This window comes from Aegilops tauschii, chromosome 3, assembly GCF_002575655.3.
Source record: "Aegilops tauschii subsp. strangulata cultivar AL8/78 chromosome 3, Aet v6.0, whole genome shotgun sequence".
NCBI lineage: Eukaryota > Viridiplantae > Streptophyta > Magnoliopsida > Poales > Poaceae > Aegilops > Aegilops tauschii.
The window spans coordinates 118238069-118259259 of record NC_053037.3 but is presented as its reverse complement, the minus strand read 5'-3'; the positions used below and the strand labels follow the sequence as shown (position 1 = coordinate 118259259).

Sequence of the window (21191 nt, the reverse complement as noted above, 5' to 3'; positions counted from 1 at the left end):
AAGACTTCGTCGGATTCATTAGAGACGCCGGCATTCATATATACACTCCAGCAAGGTAGCTCCAAGCCAGACATGCAGATCAGTGCGGGGGTTTGGTAGGCGAAGCGAGCCAGCAAGCTCGTGATCAAGCAATGGCCGACCTCCATTGCGAATGCGCACGACCTGCAGGAGAGTGGCGGAGCTTGATCACCGTATAGACAAACCACAAAATGCAAGGAATCAATGTCACGTCGCGGGCTCGAGGCTGTGTGCCTAGGGGTAAGCGTCGGCTAGTCGATCCAGACTGTTGGAATCCTTCTGGCATAAATTCGTGAACGCTTATGTGCATGCAACGTGAAGATGAACCAAGCAAACTGGGTAGCAGGGGCCACTACTAACCTGATTTGAAAACAAAATTTCGTACGCAAGCTGGAGTCGCTGGCATGCACGCCGAACTCACCCATTACGCGAGTGCCGAGTGCGTACGGCTGCCTCGGACACGGCGGCGACATGATGGCTAGTGGCCTTGACCACTTTTGGCTGTGCCATTCTAATTTAAACATGAACACATGACATCAATGGCCTTAGATGCAACTTCTAATCTCCCTCAAAAAGAAAGAAGATACAACTCTAATCATCTGGCACCCGCTGCTCCTATTAGTTTTCTCCTCCACCGGAAGCTTTTTTTCTCAATTTATCTATAAATTTTTAATTAGAAAATGGTAGATCATGCTGAGATGCCCTTTTAGTTCACATAAAATACCTGTAATTTTATTTTATTTTCATGTGAGATTTACATGAGTTATAGGCAATAATGCTTGATGGTTTGGCTAGAGAATTAGCTACATATGACCATGTTATGTGCCATCATAAGCATTCATTTATCCAAAAAACCAAAGGTACCAATGTGCATTCTCTATAAAGAATTTTCACATCTCTCTTTTCTGTGTGCGTACATATAAAAGAAGCCGGTATTTAGTTTTTGGATATTATGTTATTGCACAGAAAAAATGAGCTATTATGCATAATTTGTTTTTCTAGATAATATGGTATTGTGGATTGTGCTTCTTTTACTTAAATATTGTAGTTAAAACAAGTAAATGTCTAACAGTTTGCCCATAACAAAGCAGCCCTAGCGACGGAATCGAAAGCTTGTGGCTGTGTGAGCATCGAAGGCGGTGGGCGTGGAAGCTTCTCGTTGAAGATTTGGAACACTAGCAAGTAGCTAGCCCTTGATTGAGTTGTCAATGGCAATGGTAAGGGTGGTGTCTTCATGTCATCTTTGCTCGATTAGGAAGTCAGTGGTGTTCATAGATTTACATCGAAGTCCTCGTGTGCCGGGGAGGGGGGGGGGTTTGTGTTCAACCAATGCATTTTTCCTTCAGAAATGAATTTGCCACCTCCTGTCCATTAGAACTTATAGTCCAAAATTAATGTTGTTCAGTCAAATTTACTCGAAATCATACTCCCGTCCCGAGCTCAATCCATCCTTTTTTGTCCATGGCGATCATTCTTCTAGGACCAGTTCCTTGACTTGGTCAACCTTAATTGATAAAAACCATTGTTTTCTCCCGCTGCAACGCGCGGTCATTTGTGCTAGTGAAAATAATAAAAGAGCTTAAAAAGCCAAATGTGCTAGCAATTATCGCGATGGGGCTACTGCTCGATCTGGACAGCTGATTTACTATCCAACGGTGCACGGATACTCAGTTGTCATCCCAAGCAAATCCCATGTGCGCTTTGGGCTGTTCGATATGCACGCCGCCGCCGCTGCTCGCCCGCCGTTCGTCCCCACGACGGAAGCTTCTAGAACCCCACCAGCCGCCGCGGACGCGCCTCTGCCTGCTCCCGGCGTTCCCCGTTCCCATCGCGCGTTACGGGCGCCAGCCTCCTACACCGCGACGCACTGCACTGCACTGGCCGTGAGAGACCGGTGGGCCTGGAACTTTGGATCGCATTGTGCTGCTGAGTGGTGGCCTAGTCCTGGAGTCGCAGCGGCGAACGGATTGTGTAAGTCCCGTTGCGTACGCTTCTTCCTCAAATGGAATTTATCTGATGAGCTGACCTTTCAGGCTTCTTATCTTCAGTTCATGAATTTGGTGAGTTGGAGTACAGTAGCTAATTTCGATCTGTGTGACTTACTGTGCATAGTCATCAAATTTGGTCGTTGAATGATCTCTCACCGCATCTGCTAGTCATGCTGAAACTAGTTTTCTTAGTGCACTGATTAAATACAGTAGCAGTTTTGCAAAGTTGATATAGCTAGCTAGCTGCTGTGAATGTGATATCTAATGACTTCCAATTTGAACACCCAGAGCTATTATTATCTACCGAGAAAAATGAAGTAGTAATCAGTTGCCACAACATGAAATTCCAGTTTTCACTCGTACTAATTTGTTGAAGAATTCGACCATATTCGACCATTATCATCTAAATAGTTGCAGTCTCAAAGCGCACAGGTTAACAGTTAAAAGGTCAGAGTCAGTTAGCTACTTCCTCTGTACCAAAATATTTGTAGTTGGGGAAACTAATACAAGTTCCCCCAACTACAAGTATTTCGGTACAGAGGTAGTAGAATTTATGTCGATCATCAATTTTTTTGAGTAGTCATCCTTGGTGAAAAGTTCAATATTGCTAATATTTGTTGCCTGTAAATGATATTCTTCCCTAGGGCGATCAATTCAGCGGAGGTCTCCCCTCCCCAAACATTTGATCTGCAGAACAGATTTAAAACTGTTTCCATCACATCTTCATATCTACATTTAGCTACTCTACAACTGTAACTCCAAGTCTCCCACTAATTCCTGTGTGGCATTTTCTTCACGATTTCACCAAGTCGCCCGATTCCTATTTGCTGAGATCTAGGCAACTTCCTCAAATGAGAGTCCTACTTCATATCCTATGCATTGCTCTTTCCACAGTCTATAGTTTTGAGCATCCTTAATCAAACTTCCATAAGAAACAACTGGTCACCATCTCGAATTACTGTTATATCGTCAATTTCAGCAAAATCTTGATTGAACAGCTTCACATGACAATAACCCGGAAACTTCTCACCTACAGAAAAAATGCAGGATAAGTACATTCACACTAAAAGAAGGATTGCACTGCATGATTAGACTGTATGCAATGCTGGTTTCTGGCATTAGGCGAGTCGTAACGGGGCCTTCATACTATTATGGTACTACAATTACTGGTTGATTTCAACAGACTTGATCACTGAGCTAGGACAATTACCATTCATTTTTAAGGGGGGCAGCAAAGGAACTGAAAATTTCCAAAACTAAAACAGGGCACAACTGAATCCGGAAAATATTCATGTATGATGCCAACTACAAATGACAGATGCCAGAAGGTTCTGGCTTTAGCTATTTGGGGTTAATACAAACCCTGTGTGGCATTGATTCATCGACTTAGTATATTAAAATCAAAGTTAGCTAGGGCCTGGGCCTGATGCTTTGGGGATATGGGCAACACTTGACGTACTGTAACCAGTTAAACAAAAAATCAGGTGTAGGAGTAGTTAACAAACATAAACTTTAGTTGAACAGTTATAAGTTAAGTTTGTAGTGTGGTAAAGTTATGTTAGCATAGGTTATCACAATGCAGTGGTTTGCTAACCAACAGTGTGACATGTTCTGGTCATGATCCCGCATTATACAACTCCTTTCGATTCTCATATAAAATCCAAGTCAGAATACTCTAGCGATAGGCTATGAGAAACCTAAGCAACCTCATCTGCACTGACAAGGTGAAGCCCCTATCCCTAAAATAGCTGAGAAGCTATAAGAAGCTAAACCCTCCTATACCGGACGTTAATTCTTAATCATGCATCTGAATTATATGATACTTACGAGCTATGCCGAAAAGTTGATCCAGAGATTCTGGTAGATTTATGACTTTTGCATATGGTACTGCTAAGCTTTTGTTCTGTTGTGGATGCATATGAATTGTCACTCTTTTTCTTTCTGAAACCACAGAACCAGCTTCTGTGCATGTATCAGTGATCTCCTGGAGTTCTCCAGCAACTGAGCATGTAAGCATTTTATCTGTGATTTTTGTCTGCCCTAATATTGTGTTTTTGCATATGATTTTGAACCTATCTCGAGCCCCCCTATATCCTGTCATGCAGTTGTCGGTCGATGTATGTTCATGCTCATCTGCCTTCCGTTTGTCCGTAATCTGACTTGTAGCAACATGATTTTCCATACTTTCACCTTTATCAGGAAAATCAATGTTTGTATTAAAGAAACCCTGTTCCGTAGTACTGTGAATTGTTCCATGTCTGTCTGATTCATTTAGTTCTTTACAATGTTCTTCACTGCAAGCCAGTCTTATTGTTTCTCCCGCTTTTGATTCATTGTTTATGTTGACCTGATTGGATGCAAAACATCCGTTGTACTCCCCAAAGTGTTGATCGAGCGTCTCTTCACATACCTCCATCGTGTCAGTAGAGAACCTTTGATCTGAGTTCATTTTCTGCCAAATGCACAAGAATACCAATTTCGTTGTATATAAACAACTCAGTTATCTAAACACGATGTCATAATGATAAAAAAGCTGTGAACTCACCTGGTAAAGATTGTTCATTATAATTTCCTTGTCGTGTTTGTTTTCCTGAATAATGTTTTTGAGCACTGTTGTGTTAAGCCTTAATAGTTGTGAAATTCTGGACGTGCGGAATGTAAGTGGCTGGGGAATGTTGCAGAGAACTCCTATTTCACCAAATATGTCACCACCTGATAGTAGTTTCTCAACCTGGATTTTGTAATGATACATATCAGATTCTGCATTAACTTGTATCCTTTAAAATATATGATCATGTGTCATCTCTTACCTTTTCTCGTCCATCAATCATTATCCGTTCTTCCTGCCAAACAAAATAGCAAAAGTTACACTAGTATGCATGGTTGTAAGAAACTGCAGTATCTTGACAATCATCAATCTTATAGTTGGACTAACCACTGCTCCTGAAACTAATATGTAAACATCTGTAGGCGTTTCATTCTGGAGTATGATAGTTTCTCTTGGTGGGTAGTACTCTGCTTCCATTGTGGTAACCTACATGTAGGCGATAACATATTACCTTCTAAATGTCGATGATATTCCAGTGTACACTATTTTACACTTGCTCTAGAATAATTAACATTTTTGTATTCATACCAATTGGAGCCTGCAAGTAAAGGAAACACCATCGAAAAGATATATTTTTTCTAGGACAGGGAGGAATAAATGGCACGCTATGCTTGAACGAATTGCCTTGGGGAGACTATCCAATGTTTCCTTCTGTTTCAGCCCTTCTGTCTTATACCTCAGGCAGATATGAGCTAGCATTTCATCCCTAATTTGTTCAGGTAACTGATTCCTTGCAGCAAACCGAGAGGCAGCATGGATGGTATCTCTCTGCAGAGTTGAAGACAGGAAGATTAGGTGGAATAAAACAGTATATGACACTCTTGAAATAAAGCTCTTGCTTCTATGCATGTGAACACGTGTGGCCGTACACATTCAGGTATATCTACATGCATTTAATTAGCCAGAGTTTTCATGTGTATATGAACATGCACCTTAAGCCATTAGGAGTCCAGAGCCAGGACATGCTAGTGGCATATCTATAAGCATGCTGTGATTTGTTTTTCAGCCTATCCTGGCCTACAATCTATAAGGTGCATATGTATTACGGTACAGACAAGTTCACATGATTCTTACTTCCATTTCCGTTTCTTATTTCAATCCTTATGTAAAGCCAGGCAGGAATATCAACAATCACAGAATGACAAAACAAATCATGAAAGGTATTTGGAAGAGTACGTACAAAGTTCCTGGTACGGCAACTTCCCTGGACAACCAGGTTTGTCATGTTACCAATGAGGTATGCCGTCAATCCCAGGTTAAATAGCATGAAACATATGCAAAATGACATTTCTCTTGGATTCTCCGCATGTAAATCGCCATAACCAGTTGTTGTGAGTGTTGTAATAGACCAATAAATTGCTGTCACATATCGAACCCATAGACTCTCTGATCTGTAGTTTGGTATTGCTGCTCCTATCCAGGTTCTTGATGGATCGGGGTATGTATCAGCTATTAAGTAAATGAAACATCCTGAACAATGTATTGCAAAAAGAGTAACCTGCAATGCTCAGTCAAACATGCAGAGCTATGTTTCATTCATCAGGGCAGTAATACATCAATTTGTTTCATACTTGGAGAGGAGAGGACGCAAACTTACAGAAATTAGTTTGGTGCACCTTATCCAGTAGTAGTTCAATCGGATATCCTTTTCAAGCCTAGAGGGGGCGATTTACCTTAGTAATTTTCAGTTCTCTTATTTTCAAGTTTCAAATAATAAAAAGACACATACCTGGCAAATAAAGCACTGAGGCGTCGGAGACGCCATAATCGAAGCATGTTAAGTGTCCTATAGGCAAGGCCATTTCCATGCTTGTTAAAGAGTAGCCCAAACGGTTGATATGGAATCGTGGAACAGACGTCAAGAATGAACCAGGAAGAGAGATATCTGTGTACAGCCTCATGTCAGTGTTGTCCAAATTGGTAGCTTTGCACATGTGCTTTACCATTAAGAATGACAGGCTGAGAATAGTTGAGGTGCAAGTACCAACCTAGCTGCAATCCTTTTTGGATTATCCACTAGAAGATAAGACTTGTGATCGAGATACGCTAGAAAAAAGGTGAGAATAATATCAATTGCGAAGAAGCTGTTGACAATGTTCTCAACTAGGAAAAGCTTCCACGAGAGATGTCTCAGAAATGCTAGCTCAAACGGGTAGATCCATGCTGAATAAACAACGAGCACAAGCAAGAACGTTTCCCAGATCCTGCAGACCCACAAGAGTGGAAGATTAGACTGTATTTGTGTACACATAATGCGAGAGAAAGTAAAGATTGCGATTTTACCTGTAACGGGAATCGTAGGGAGAAATGATGAATTTTCTCAACTTGATAGATTGGTTTGCTCTTGCTCCTAGAGATGGGAGCAGGTCATTGTGGAAGATGTTGCTAATATTATCCATTGTAGTATCTATGAAGAAGCAGGGCGTATCTTACTGTCGATCCCAGTTCCTACAGGCTATTTGGATTATTGAAGAGGATTTTAATCTTGGCATGCCTTTGAACCTTCATGGATGGTACTATTCTGTGTTGAAGTATTGGTTGTCAGAATAAATAAGAGTTTGGCTTGGCTCCAAGAAAGAAGAGGATGGAGGAAGGAACGGAAGTGAGATCCTTGATGTGGCCATTAAAAGATAGTGACCTTTTATTTGTTCTTTTTTGTTTCTACCTGAAAATAAGCAAACAAGTGGTCTGAGTTCACTGTTCATGGTTATGGTAGGTTCGCTATTAAGGGCTGTAACTGTTTTGGTGTACCATTACCGAGTGTGGTCAGGGTTTAGGAGACGATGTTTGCAGTCCTTTGGGAAGTATTTCTTTTTAGATTTGACAGACAAATTGCAGAATTATAGGCATAATTAATTAGAAGTTAAAAATTTGGAAGTTCATATGATGAAATATCATTTTCTGTAATTCACCCATTAACTTTGTCTGTAGGGCGGGACTCCATAGTAGTGAAGTGAAACTTTAGTCCGTAAAAAGAATACGCTTTGCTGCCTGCGTAAAGTCATGATATATGCTACTCCCTCCGATCCAATTAATTGACTCAACCTCTATACAATGTCTTACTAAAATTGTATAGAGATTGCATCATTTAATTCGGAACAGAGGGAGTACTAATCTTGCCGTGAAGTTAATTGGAAGCATTTTACTGGCCTCTGAAATGAAAAACTGGATATAACATTCTAGTTGAAGATAAAGCATTGTTATGATTAATTTCTCGCAAGGGTCCTGGGCTAATTGGAAAATTAAAATCTTGCCCCGCCGCAAAGATTAGTTTACACTATGAGAATAGGGGATTTAATAATACTTCTCTTTGGCTGCTTAGCTAACCAGAAATGTTTCCATTTGCTTTTATTTTGTGATGCTGTCGAAGTAACAACATGAAGTGAGCTTAAATGCTGTTACAGCTCTTAGCATCCTTTCCCATGCTCTGCATGTTAGGAGTTATGTTGTATACTTCTGGTCAGTAGATAGGTCTATTCAATATGCCTGGGACCATTTTTTGGAAATAATAAAGGCCAGTCACCACTATCATTACTTTCTGATCCTTGAGCAATCTAATAATGTGTGAGACATTAAACATTTTTTCTCGTTGACCACAGGTAAAGAACCTTGTGTTATTTGGGTCGTTTCATATTTCATATATCCACTCTTCTGAAAATCAAAATAATAAGAATATACTCCATGGTTGTAGATGTTTCATGCACCTTGCGACGCACAGCTGTTACTGGAAACTTTCAACCACTTGAAATTGACCATGTCTTGCTTATTTGCCTTGGCGGGTTTGCTGGGAGTATCAAGAAAGAAATAGCCTGCTTTCTGGAGCCTGTGAGCAAATGTGCAAGTTGCATGGCTTGAGCTTAGCCTGCCTCACAAAGTCACAATCCACTGACTTCCATCACGGGCTTCCTGGGAGCTTTGCATCTTGCTGACACCTGTGCCCGACACTTTTCAACTTTCATCACGTGTGGCTATTTGATGATCACCTTTCTTTCTTATGTCATCCTCAGGTTTTGCTAACATGTGAACTTGCTTTTTTATATAGATCGGCATCTGGAAATGATTTGGTTTTCGTTTACTTCCATGCACAGAAATGCCAGTTCGTGGGGAATGGAGATGATTCTGGGATCTACCCGCCCCATTTTTGCGCAGAGTCGTGGCTTCCATGTTAACCAGCAGGACCCCTATGTGTGTGACAAATTTATGAACTAGTGACCGGCTGGGTTAGGTTTCAGCTTGTAGATTTTGCGTGTGATTAAGGTTTTGCCGTTTTGGAAATGGAAACCGATGTAACTAGTTACTGGCAAGACTGCAGTGGATTATCTCTTGAAAAGACGTAACGATCAGGTTTTGACTGAGTTGATCCTGATCTATTTACTGGATCGTCAGTGTCTTCTTTCTCGCTAGAATTACACAAAAGTGGACTGTTTGGTTGAACCATCGCCTACCATTTACTCCTCAAATTCAGCCGTTTGGTTAAACCCGTTTCATGCTTCAGGAAATACTCCATTTCTAAATATAAGTCATTTCAGATATTTCAATATGGACTACATACAGATGTATATAGACATAGTTTTTTTTTAAGAATATATATAGACATAGTTTAGAGTGTAGATTCACTCATTTTGCTTCGTATGTAGTCTATATTGGAATCATTAAAAAAGACTTATAAAAAAGACTTATATTTTGAAACGGAGGAGGTATATCACATGGCCCAGGAAGGGGCATGCAGATTTTATTTAAATCTTAAAAAATGTTCATGCAGTGCAAAATGAAAGTTCATACAACTTTAATAAAATGTTGATAGCATTTGAAAAAAAAGGTTTGTGACACTAAAAAAATGCTGTTAGCAAAGACGCAAACACTATATCTCGCTTATAGCGAGTGTTTCTTTCGTTTTGCTGAAGGGTCTACAGTTGCCGTCCGGCCCATTCGCACATGTTTAAAAGAAGAACACAAGAGAAAAGGGGCACCTAGGGATTCGATCCCCGCGAACTCCTTTTTTTTTTGAAAACCCCTTCCATATATTAATTAATTAAAAATGTTCATACAATCGTCTATTACTTCAACCACGCAGGGCGGAACACTATTAAGAAGCACACCATCATACCTATTTAATAAAGCTGAACTTAGCAATCTCATGCGTCACCCTATTGGCCCTTCTGTTAATTTTGGATATCTTGAAACTTGTCATCAACCTGGAAATGCTCAATGCTTCCATCTTAAGATCAACTAGGGAGACCTGTCCAAATAATCCTTTCCTAGAAAGGAAGCCACAAAAGAACAATCAGTTTCTAAGATGATGGGCTTGTGTAGAGTAATACCGATGTAAAGCCCTGCGAGGGTCGCTCTAAGAACTCCTATTGGGATACTAGGTTGCGACTTTGTTAGGCTAACTCTGACGCACGACTGCATTTTGTCCGGCCGTGTCTATTTGGATCGACACAGACACAAATCGGGCCCAACACGCGCCAGCAAACAGACAGGTGTCCGTTTTCTATCCATCCGCAACGCATTTTCCACCCAAATTTGGTTCCCATTTGCGGCGAAATGGACCGCGTGCAGATGGGCGGGACACTCGCCCTTGTCCTTCCCTGGTCCGCGCGTCTGGGACACAACGTTCCCATTTCCCCTCCTTTCCCAAAAACCCTTCTGCCCTCCTCGCCCCTTCCCGCTCCATGGTCGGCACACCGCAGCAACCCCCCGCCGCCTCCCCCCGCCCGGCGGCGAAGAAGAAGAAACTGAAGGTGGGGTGTTAGGACCGAGAGTATATCGACCAGAGGAGGGTGAATGGGAGATCTAAAATTTCTTGCGAAAGTTTTGAACTGATTCCAAACACAGCAGCGGAAACAAGGTACGATAGAAACGAACTCAATCAAGCGTGATGCCGAGGAGCATTTCTATCGACATAGGAAACAATTATGGTACGGGCTTGAGATATCACATGTTTAACTACAATGATAGTAATGCAACAAGCAAACACATGCAATAGCAAGAGGTATAACATGACATGAAATGTGAGAGAAAAGTACGAGACTTAACACTGAAGAGGTGAATGAAAAGACACAAGAAGAACAACTAACAATAACTGATGAGGATGACAGAGTGAATGAAATGCGACAGACAGAGTAGATCAGATAAAATATCGCCAGGGAGCACAAAAGTAAACTACCGAAGGTAGTGCAATAAGGTAGATAGATCCAGTGGTGCTCGATGGCGACAGATGGATTTGGTAGACCAATTCGCCCTTCTGCCAAAGGACTACGTCTAGTTGGAGGGGTTGTTGTAAGTGCATCTAGTGCCCCTTAGTGATTTTGGTGTATTGAAGACTTATAGGTTAAGGGACTAATGTGTTTGTGAGTGTACACAGGTTCTATAAGTCGATGAGGAGTTTGATATTTACGATGAAAGTCGATCCCTAAAAATGAATGTCTTCAGTTGAAGACTTTGGTTTTCTTGAAGACTTTGAAAATGAGGAAATTGGTGTGACCTTGAAGACTTTGATATTGATGCGAGGATTATGAAGCGCGAAGACTTTTGTTTTCATAGTTTCATTTTCTCTTTCTTAAGTCATAGGAAACACCGTACTGTTAAAGGGGGTCGAGGTAAAACTAAGGAAAACTTTCCAAGTGATACTCATCTCAAATCCTACACCTACCCAGTCCTTTCGAGTGAAGCCATTGGAAATCTTATGCAGTTCAGTCAATTATTCAGTGACAGAGACGAAGATCTTCTGGTCTATGAGGAATTTGTTCTGACTGAGGAGTTAGGAATTCGCCAGTGTGGATTGCCTACAAGTGAGGAACATGATAGCCCTGAGGAATTTGAGAGCTCAAATTTCCGACCGTTGCTGTGCTACGCGCCAGCTGTCCAAAATATCTTATCCACCTAACGGTCATATCATTGAAGGGCATTTATGTCTTATCATGTCGGGCTGCTCCCTAGGCTATAAATAGCCACCCCCTACAACCACTAGCTGGTTGGCTGCTCCGAGAGAAACTAACACTTATCATTTAGAGCATCCCATCCTCCGAGGACTTTGAGCGAAAATCATCAATGGGGAAAAATCCAAAAACCCAAACACCTACAACCCAAAGTGATTGAGCATCACTGAAGAGATTTTTCCTGTGTGGAACCGACACTTGTTACCTTTGAGGACTGTACATCCTCCAGACGGTAAGGCGTCATGGTCTAGAGCATCCAAGAGGAATTGTGGATCGCTGGGTGACCGGGTCTGTGAAGGTTTGGAAGTCACCTGAAGACTTACCATGAGTGATTGGGCGAGGTCTGTGTGACCTTAGCTCAAGGAGAATACGGTGAGGACTGTGTGTCCTCGGGTTTAAATACCCAGCCGCTCCAACCAGACGTACGACTGTCACAACAGTTGGAACTGGTCTACCAAATCATCGTCTTCACCAAGCTACTGGTTTTGTTTCCTCAACCCTTTCATTTCCTCATTCATGTGTTGATGAACTTGATCGTTACTGTTTGAAGACTTTGACTGGAGACTTTCTCTATTTCCTCAATCCTAATTCTTCTGTCATCTTATCTTCAGCCTGCTTATCCAGTTTACACGCAACCTGTGCTCTGTGCTTGTTTCATTTCATCATGATGCATGTGTTACTGCCATGTTATGCTTGCACCTGAGTACTTATTCTGCTGCATCTATTTCGTCGCTTAGCAAATTCCTCAAGTTGAATTTCCTCAGTGACGAATTTGTAAAAATCACCTATTCACCCCCTCTAGTCGATATAACGCACTTTAAGTTGTGACTTAACACGGAAGATAAACTCTCTTCGCCCTATTCTCCTTCAACTCAGAGCTGATCAGACTCCAGTTGATTTCACTCATGGTAGGTACTTGTCGGCCATCTCCAAACCTTCGGTCGACCTTCGCGAACCACAATCACTCTTGGTTGTTGAAGATCTTACTCGGTGAACACAACAACTCTTCAACACTTGAGCCGACACCTATCCGTCTAGAGAGTGCGCAACTCTCAGGAGTAATAGGTACAAGAACTCTAACTCAGAACTACTGTGATGCTCAACCACTGTCTAAGTTTGGGGAATATGGCAACACCAACACCGCTAACGATGACGAAGATGACTATGCTCCCACCTATTGCTTCATGGCAAAAGGTGCCAAGGTACTCAAACATACCTCCTCTGAATCAAGTGAGGATGAATCACAAACCTAGCTATTCCAAACTTGCTAAGATTGCCATAAAACAACAAAAGGCTTTGGAGAAGGTTCAAAATATGCTAGACAGTAGCGATGACCTATTGGGTGAAGAAATGGATCAAACTCAAATTCTGACTGATAATCTTTAGCGACTACAGTCTAAGTTTGATAACCTTCAAAGTCATCACAACACACTCTTAGCTGATCATGAGAAGCTTTCTTATGAATTTCTTGAAAGAAAGCAAGACCTTGAGAAGCTAAGGGTGAGTCATGATGATCTCCAGAAGGAAAACAATTCATTGCTTGCTTAACAGATCAGTTCCACTCAGGAAGAATTCATTCCACCATGTTTGAAATGCATTGAACGAGAATCTGCTAATTCTTCACCTGAAAGTTCAAATGCTTCTGTTACTGCAAATTCTTCAACTATCTCTGTGCTCACAAATTCCTCATCTGAGGATAACACAAGTATCACTGAAAATGCAGAGCTGAAGGAATTGTATGTGATAGGCATGCACAAAAGCCTCAAAGGGTATCAGGCTCTTTGTGATGTGCTCAAAAAGCAGATCCTCAATAGGAACCCTAGGAAAGAGGGTATTGCCTTTGAGAGGAAACTCAATGTTGATGGGACCTACTGGAAACCTGAGCAGTATCCCAAAACCTCATGGGTTGCTGCTAAAGGACCTCCAGTACATCCATCTACTTTATCTAGCTTTACATGTGAATCTTCATATTCCTCTGATGAGTCATTTGACTCCAACTATAGACTGTTCAAAAATCAGAATGGTGAAGTAGTTGCTAGATATGTTGGAACTAACTGCAGGAACGGTCCACCTATGAAGAAAAACTGGGTTCCCAAAAGATGCCTTGAAAGTCTTCAGGTGAATGTCATCATGACACCACCTGTGAAGAATAGGAACCCTAGATCAAATTCTCCACACTGGTACGCGTCGGTCCTAAACAAACGGTTTTTAACCCCTTTCCGTGGCGGCATTCGGAACCGTCGCCAAGTGAGTGTGGGCGATAGGGGTGTCCTTCCCACACGACCCAGAAACCGTCGGGGATATGCCGTCCTGGCACACACGCTCGGCAAAATGAGGTCGTGTGCGACCGACGAGCACTCAAATACAGAAATACATACACTAGTGCTAAAAAATACAATTATACTGGCAAAATCATTTCCGGTCGTCAGTACATCCCACACAGTCAGTCACCGCTAAACGTTTCCGTTCGTATATACATCCCACACAGTCACTCCAAGGAAAACGTTTGCGCAAGGTGGCGTAACGCAAACAGTTTTCAAGAAATGTCGTGTGTGATTGTTCATTGATCCAACATGGTTTATTCCTAGAAACTGTGTGCGTTACTTGAGGTCATTGCCCACGGTGTTTTCTCATTAACCGTTTGCAATAGGAAAACCCAATTAGCAAGCTAATTGGCCAATTAGCGGACTAATTGCCCTATTATTAATAATCCATTTACTAATCTAATTGACATTCATATTAAGCACATAATATATTCCATTTCCATATTAAGGAAGCAGGATTTCATAATTGAAATACATCGTAGTACAACATGATATAGCTTCAGCACTGAGCCATCCCATTACACAACTGCACCAGCAGCAAGTTTCACATGCAACATCTAGAACCTTTCGAAATTAGAATCATAGACGGTACATAGAGAGATGCATCTCATCTGAAAAACTGCTGAAGCGGAAGGCGGATATTGAGCCTTCATTCATGTTGAAGGTCTTTGCAACTTTAGGCCAGTGCCTGTGGATGATTGACCGTCCATCCTTCGACCTCTTCAGGAACACTTCAATATTGAACCGTGGGTGTTGTATGAAAACTTTCCTCGCCTCCTGACCACAGAGGTGGTTTGAGAGGTAATCATCAGTGAAGCCTGAAAACAAGGATGTGCATAAATATCTTCTCTATATTGGAAATGGGGCAAAGGAATACAAAAAGGCAAGGTATAATAGTTAGTACCATCTTGTAGACCTTAGTTGCTTCCCATTATTTCCCTGTAACACATATAAGGTAGTTAGTCATCAGGTTAAGTAAGGGTTCGCATGCTATCAGTAAAATATGTTGATGAAAAATAAGCACATTGCAGATTCATCAGATTAATTCAAGCCACATGGAAAACCCATTTATCCAAACCAAGCATGATTAAGAGCATCTCCAGCCGTTGGCCCCCCAGGAGGCGCTAAAAATCGCCCCCTGGGGGCGCACCGGCGCAAAATGTGCGCTGGGGGCGTGATGCCACCCAGTCGCGGCGCCCACGGATTTTTCTGAAAATTAAAGTGCGGCACAAACATGGCGCAAATTCAACCATTTTCGGCGAGTTCATACATATTTCGGCAAGTTCAAACCAAATTCAACCAAACACGGCGAGAGTTCATACATATTTAAAATATTTTACAAAAAAGAAAAAAACACACTACTAGGCCCGCCATCTCCCTCGCCTCGCTGCTCGTCGCCGCCCGCCACCCGCCGCCAGCCGCTTGCAGTTCTACATGCAGAGGAGGCTGTTAGAACCGCGTGTAGTCGCCGCCGCCGTCGTCGTCGTCGTCGCTTTCGCCGCGGCCGCCGTCCCTGCTGCAACCCTCCCTCGGTTGGCGCGGCGGGTTGGACGATCCGGCGGCGTCCTCGTCGCTGTCGAGGATCACGACGCCGTGCTCATTCTCGCGCCCACGCTTGCGGGCAGCGATCTCCTCCAGAGCTGGGGGTGGAGTCGGCGATGCGGACACCGGAGCTGCGGGTGCGCCGGCTGACAGGCGTGTCCTGGGGCTCCGGCTTGACGGGGCGGAGGCAGGGAGAGCCGGTCGACCGACCGGACGAGGAGGAGGACGCCCCGGGGTCCATGCGCCTCGGCGTCCACGAGCTCCCACGGCGGCGAGAGAATGACGGGGGCTCGGGGTACTCCAACCTCGGCGTGTTGCCGCCCTCGATGTACTCGAGGACGGCCTCCAGCGTGCGGCCGGGCACGCCCCACCATCAGTGTCGCCCCTCGGAGTTGAGCCTGCCGGAGGGCACGACGCCGTTGGTGGCCTCGAGCTGCTCGACGTGACGGCGGCGGAAGTATGGCTCCCAGAGCGGGCTGTCGGGGACGTAGCGCGGCTCCTCTCTCTCCGCCCGCGGCAGGGAGGCGCAGATATGCGCGATCTCCGCATGCCGCGCCGCCCCGGTGGACGGTGGTGGCAACGGGACCCCGCCGGCCTGATTCTCCATGCCCCGGGCACCCGCATGTCCGGCGGGGCCGGGTTCTCGGCCTTGAAGAGGAGCCGAGCTTCGTCCTTGTGAAGGTGACGGCGGCGGAAGCCGTTCGCCGCCGCGCCGTCGCCTGGGAAGCGTTCGGCCATTTCTCTGAACTGGGGACGGCGAGGGGAGAGGGAGGAAGGGGGAGAGAGGGCACGTCGGCGGTGGAGACTCTGTGCATGCCACCGGCGCGCTGGGGGCCGGCTTATATAGGCGGAGGCGCCGTGCGCACGCGTGGCATGCGCGGGGACGTGCGTCGTCACGCCTTCACTGCGCCGCCCGTGAGGCATCAATGGCGGAGGCTGACCGGCGCGGCAGCGCGCGGCAGCTTTGGCATTGATTCGCCGCGGGAAATGAGGCGATGAGGACGACGAAGCGGCGAGAAGCGAGACGAGTCGCTGGCAAGGAGGGCCCGTGGCTCTTTTGCGCCAAAAACAATTCGCCCGGCGCCCCCGAGTGCCCCCAGTACGCCGGGTTCGGGTTGGGTCCGCCGGCGCCAATTTTGGCCCGAGCCGGCGAAAATTGGGCCCTTGGGGGCGTGACTGGGCCGATTTTTTGGCGCCGGCGGCCGAAAAGTCGCCTGGGGGGCCTTGTTGGGGGCGCGGCTAGAGATGCTCTAAGAACTAGGAAATATATCACTTGTATATCTCATGTATTAAGTGCAGCCAAATTCGATTTATTCCTCACATGGTATACAATAAGAGAATGCAGCCACATCAATTGAACATTGCATTGCAGAATTGAACCAAACAGTTAACTAAACACCACAACAAATGAACCAAATGTTAACTGAGCACCACATTGCACAATATAACATACTCCTAATAGAAGACCAGACAGTTAACCAAACAAAGCATGCTTAACAACTTGGAAATCTAGCAATTGTATTTGTTTCTCATGTATTTAGTACAGCCAAATTCGATTTATTCCTCACATGGTATACAATAACAGAATGCAGCCACAACAATTGAACATCGCACTGCAGAATTGAACCAAGCAGTTAACTAAACACCACAACAAGTGAACCAAGCCACAACAAATGAACCAAGCAGTTAACTAAACACCAATTGAAAAATATAACATACTCCTAATAGAAGATTAGACAGTTAACCAAACCAAGCATGCTTAACAACTTGGACATATTGCACCCTGAAGATTTGAACATCACATTTGCAGAATTGAACCAAGCAGTTAATTGAACACCACATTGCACGACATATAGAACATATACACTATAGCAGAAGATTGCATGGTAAAGTAGATAGCACAATTCACTAGAATTTGTTAAGGAAAGGCAGTAGCTAGCAAACTGAACATGGGTCCTTATAGCGAGCTAATAAGACAAGCTACTCCTCATTGTCGAAGATATCAATGACGATTGGCTCCTTGGACATGGAAGAGGGCGAGGCCTCCGCATCGTGGGTGCCCTCGTTGTAGTGGTGAGTTGCCTGAGCCGCTCCTGGCACCAACCTGCTGGCTCTCGAGATGAGGTAAGCACGTGCACGCTGAGAAAACACCTCGTAGTCTTCGTCGAAGGCATCGACGGTGGCCTCGAGAAAACGCCCCGAACTGTCGTTTAAAGCAGCCAACTGCGTCGTGGCGTCGGCGCGCGAGGCGTCAACGGTGGCCTCGACGGCGAGGTTCTCCTCCAAGATCTGGGGGTCGGCACGAATGGCAGCCATCGCGACCTCATCCGCGCGTGCGGCCGCGATTTGCTTCTCCGCTGCCAAATGCTCCTTGAGGTCCTGGCTATACTGCGTGCACCATGGCTTAGGCCGGAGCTTATTTGGTGGAGGGGTCGGTGATTTGGGTGGAAGGTGTCGCGCTCGCGCCGGCGATCGAGGCATGTGGGATGTGGAAGGAGGAGGAGGATGGGGGTCGGGTGTGGATTAACTGCCTGGATAGGCGAGGCCGAGCAGCGTGAAGGAGGGTCGCCAGCGAGGAGGCGGTGGCGTTGCAATCAAGGAGTGAAGGTTTCAACTTGGAAAGGAAGGCGAAAACAGTAGAAATGTTGCTTTTGGTAAGGGGGAGGGGGCGGGGAGGTAGATATTTCCGCGGAAGCCGAAAATTTGGAATCGCTTCAGCCAAAAAACTGGCACGCAAAGTGTCATCAGACACGGTCCCTTATTCAGAGCGGGCTGTGGACTGTAGCCGTCGCACCTTCTCGCGTAAGCCGTATGTGTACTATACTTCGACGCTGCTCCAAGATATTTTGTGCTGCATCTCACATGGTTGGTTATAATAAACTGTGTGGGATCTACTTGATTTTTCGTCTTGATTTGAATTACATAATGGGGTCACAGTGGCCATGGACGATGTTTGAATTTCTAGTCCTTTTATCTGCAGTGATCATAAAAGAATTGGAATTATTCAGGGTTCGTTTGGACATTTTTATGCACTAAGTGAGTTTTCAATGCATTTATGTGCATAATTCAAATTTGAACTACATGCACATGCTCCAGTGCATATAAATTGGTTGAAAAATAAAATATTTGTCCTTGGGTGCATGCTTAGGTCCTATGCAAGAAATGGGAATGAATGTCAAACACCCTGCCACCATCACTCGGCTGCAAACATTGAGATACCTGGTTTTTGAATATTAGTAAATCCAAAACTCATCTGAAATTCATGAAACTTGGCATGCTATCATGGAGCGGCATCAATATGCCGTGGTAATATTTTTGTCCCATTTGGGGCAGGTTTGGGTATATGCTTCACACAAACCAGAGCTTCTCACAACAAGCATGATGGTTTCGGTAGGGAACGCCCCAACTTTGGGGACGAAACGAAATCCATTGCCTCTAATTGCTTTCAAATTTTTTCTTGTGTCAACAAAGAACAACAGGAGTGTTGTGTTATTTTTTGTGATTTTTCGGGATTCATTTGGACATTTTTATGCATTAAGTGAGTTTCCAATGCATTTATGTGCATAATTCAAATTTGAACTACATGCACATGCTCTGGTGCATATAAATTGGTTGAAAAATCAAATCTTTTGTCCTTGGGTGCATGCTTAGGTCCCATGCAAGAAATAGGAATGAATGTCGAACACCCTGCCACCGTCACTCGGCCGCAAAAATTGAGATACCTGGTTTTTAAATTCTAGTAAATCCAAAACTCGTCTGAAATTCATGAAACTTGGCATGCTATCATGGAGTGGCATCAACATGGCGTGGTAAATTTTTTGTCCCATTTGGGGCAGGTTTGGGTATATGCTTCTCACAAATTAGAGCTTCTCACAACAAGCATGATGGTTTCGGTAGGGAACGCCCCAACTTTGGGGACGAAACGATATCCATTGCCTCTTATTGCTTTCAATTTTTTTTCTCGTGTCAACATAGAACAACAGGAGTGTTGTGTCATTTTTTTTGATTTTCGGGGTTCGTTTGGACATTTTTATGCATTAAGTGAGTTTTCAATGCATTTATGTGCATAATTCAAATTTGAACTACATGCACATGCTCCGATGCATATAAATTGGTTGAAAAATCAAATCTTTTTCCTTGGGTGCATGCTTAGGTCCCATGCAAGAAATGGGAATGAATGTCAAACACCCTGCCACCGTCACTCGGCCGAAAATATTGAGATACCTGGTTTTTAAATTCTAGTAAATCCAAAACTCGTCTTAAATTCATGAAACTTGGCATGCTATCATGGAGCGGCATCAACATGCCGTGGTAAATTTTTTGTCCCATTTGGGGCAGGTTTGGGTATATGCTTCACACAAACCAGAGCTTCTCACAACAGGCATGATGGTTTCAGTAGGGAACGCCCCAACTTTGGGGGCGAAACGATATCCATTGCCTCTTATTGCTTTCAAATTTTTTCTCGTGTCAACATAGAACAACAGGAGTGTTGTGTTATTTTTTGTGATTTTTCAGGGTTCGTTTGGACATTGTTATGCATTAAGTGAGTTTTCAATGCATTTATGTGCATAATTCAAATTTGAACTACATGCACATGCTCCGGTGCATATAAGTTGGTTGAAAAATCAAATCTTTGTCCTTGGGTGCATTCTTAGGTCCCATGCAAGAAATGGGAATGAATGTCAAACAACCTGCCACCGTCACTCGGCCGCAAACATTGAGATACCTGGTTTTTAAATTCTAGTAAATCCAAAACTCGTCTGAAATTCATGAAACTTGGCATGGTATCATGGAGCGGCATCAACATACCATGGTAAATTTTTTCCCATTTGGGGCGGGTTTGGGTATATGCTTCTCACAAACCAGAGCTTCTCACAACAAGCATGATGGTTTCGGTAGGGAATGCCCCAACTTTGGGGCGAAACGATATCCATTGCCTCTTATTGCTTTCAAATTTTTTTCATGTCAACATAGAACAAGAGGAGTGTTGTGTTATTTTTTGTGATTTTTCGGGGTTCGTTTGGACATTTTTATGCATTAAGGGAGTTTTCAATGCATTTATGTGCATAATTCAAATTTGAACTACATGCACATGCTTCGGTTCATATAAATTTGTTGAAAAATCAAATCTTTGTCCTTGGGTGCATGCTTAGGTCCCATGCAAGAAATGGGAATGAATGTCAAACACCCTGCCACCGTGACTCGGCCGCAAACATTGAGATACCTGGTTTTTAAATTCTAGTAAATCCAAAACTCGTCGGAAATTCATGAAACTTGGCATGCTATCATGGAGCAGCATCAACATGCTATGGTAATTTTTTTGTCCCATTTGGGGCAGGTTTGGGTATATGCTTCTCACAAACCAGAGCTTCTCACAACAAGCATGATGGTTTCAGATAGAACACCCGTATGCAAAGTGAGAGCAGGATTTGTGCATCTCTTGAACACAAACGGTTCTTTTGGATGACCCGTGTGAACCACTTACAAACAATTTGGTGCGATTTGCATCTGTCATATTGGGTATGTTGCCATTTGTCAAACTAGAAAGATTGACATTTGTTGATCTAGTAACATTGCCATTTGCCAACCTTGTAACACTGCGATTTGTCAAAATATGAAGCTAAAAATCACTAGCAGTATCTAATTTTTGCAACTAAAATTTAGTAATTAAGCATAGATAGAGGCGAGGAGGCGTGTTCAGCCAGGCGTGCAGCGGGCGGCGCAGTACTATTCGATTTGACAGCGGGCGGCGCAGTTCCCGATACGGCTT

General features: G+C 43.8%; 1 protein-coding gene and 1 long non-coding RNA gene across 5 annotated transcripts; one reads left to right on the top strand and one right to left on the bottom strand.

Moving 5' to 3' along the window:
* The first annotated feature begins 1688 nt into the window (after nt 1-1688).
* Nucleotides 1689-8994, top strand: LOC109787218 (uncharacterized). 2 transcript variants are annotated; one of them, XR_002238496.3, is made up of 4 exons: nt 1696-1989; nt 5352-5491; nt 5730-5851; nt 8703-8994. It is a non-coding gene; the product is annotated as an uncharacterized lncRNA (long non-coding RNA). The 2 variants fall into 2 exon arrangements; XR_012204428.1 differs by adding an exon at nt 3960-4015 and having other exon boundaries at nt 1689-1989; nt 5352-8994.
* LOC109787217 (potassium channel KAT2) lies at nt 2648-7166 on the bottom strand. 3 transcript variants are annotated; one of them, XM_020345771.4, is made up of 11 exons: nt 6898-7166; nt 6603-6818; nt 6344-6499; nt 6212-6269; nt 5795-6112; nt 5143-5382; nt 4942-5040; nt 4817-4849; nt 4552-4737; nt 3834-4458; nt 2648-3036 (listed from the first exon to the last, which is right to left on the bottom strand). In XM_020345771.4, exons 1-11 carry the CDS (start codon nt 7011-7013, stop codon nt 2924-2926), a joined length of 2160 nt encoding a protein of 719 aa, XP_020201360.1. In that variant the 5' UTR covers nt 7014-7166; the 3' UTR covers nt 2648-2923. The 3 variants fall into 3 exon arrangements, with proteins under 3 accessions (XP_020201360.1, XP_073366204.1, XP_020201363.1); XM_073510103.1 differs by having other exon boundaries at nt 5795-6038; nt 6231-6269; XM_020345774.4 differs by lacking the exon at nt 3834-4458.
* Nucleotides 8995-21191: the final 12197 nt, after the last annotated feature.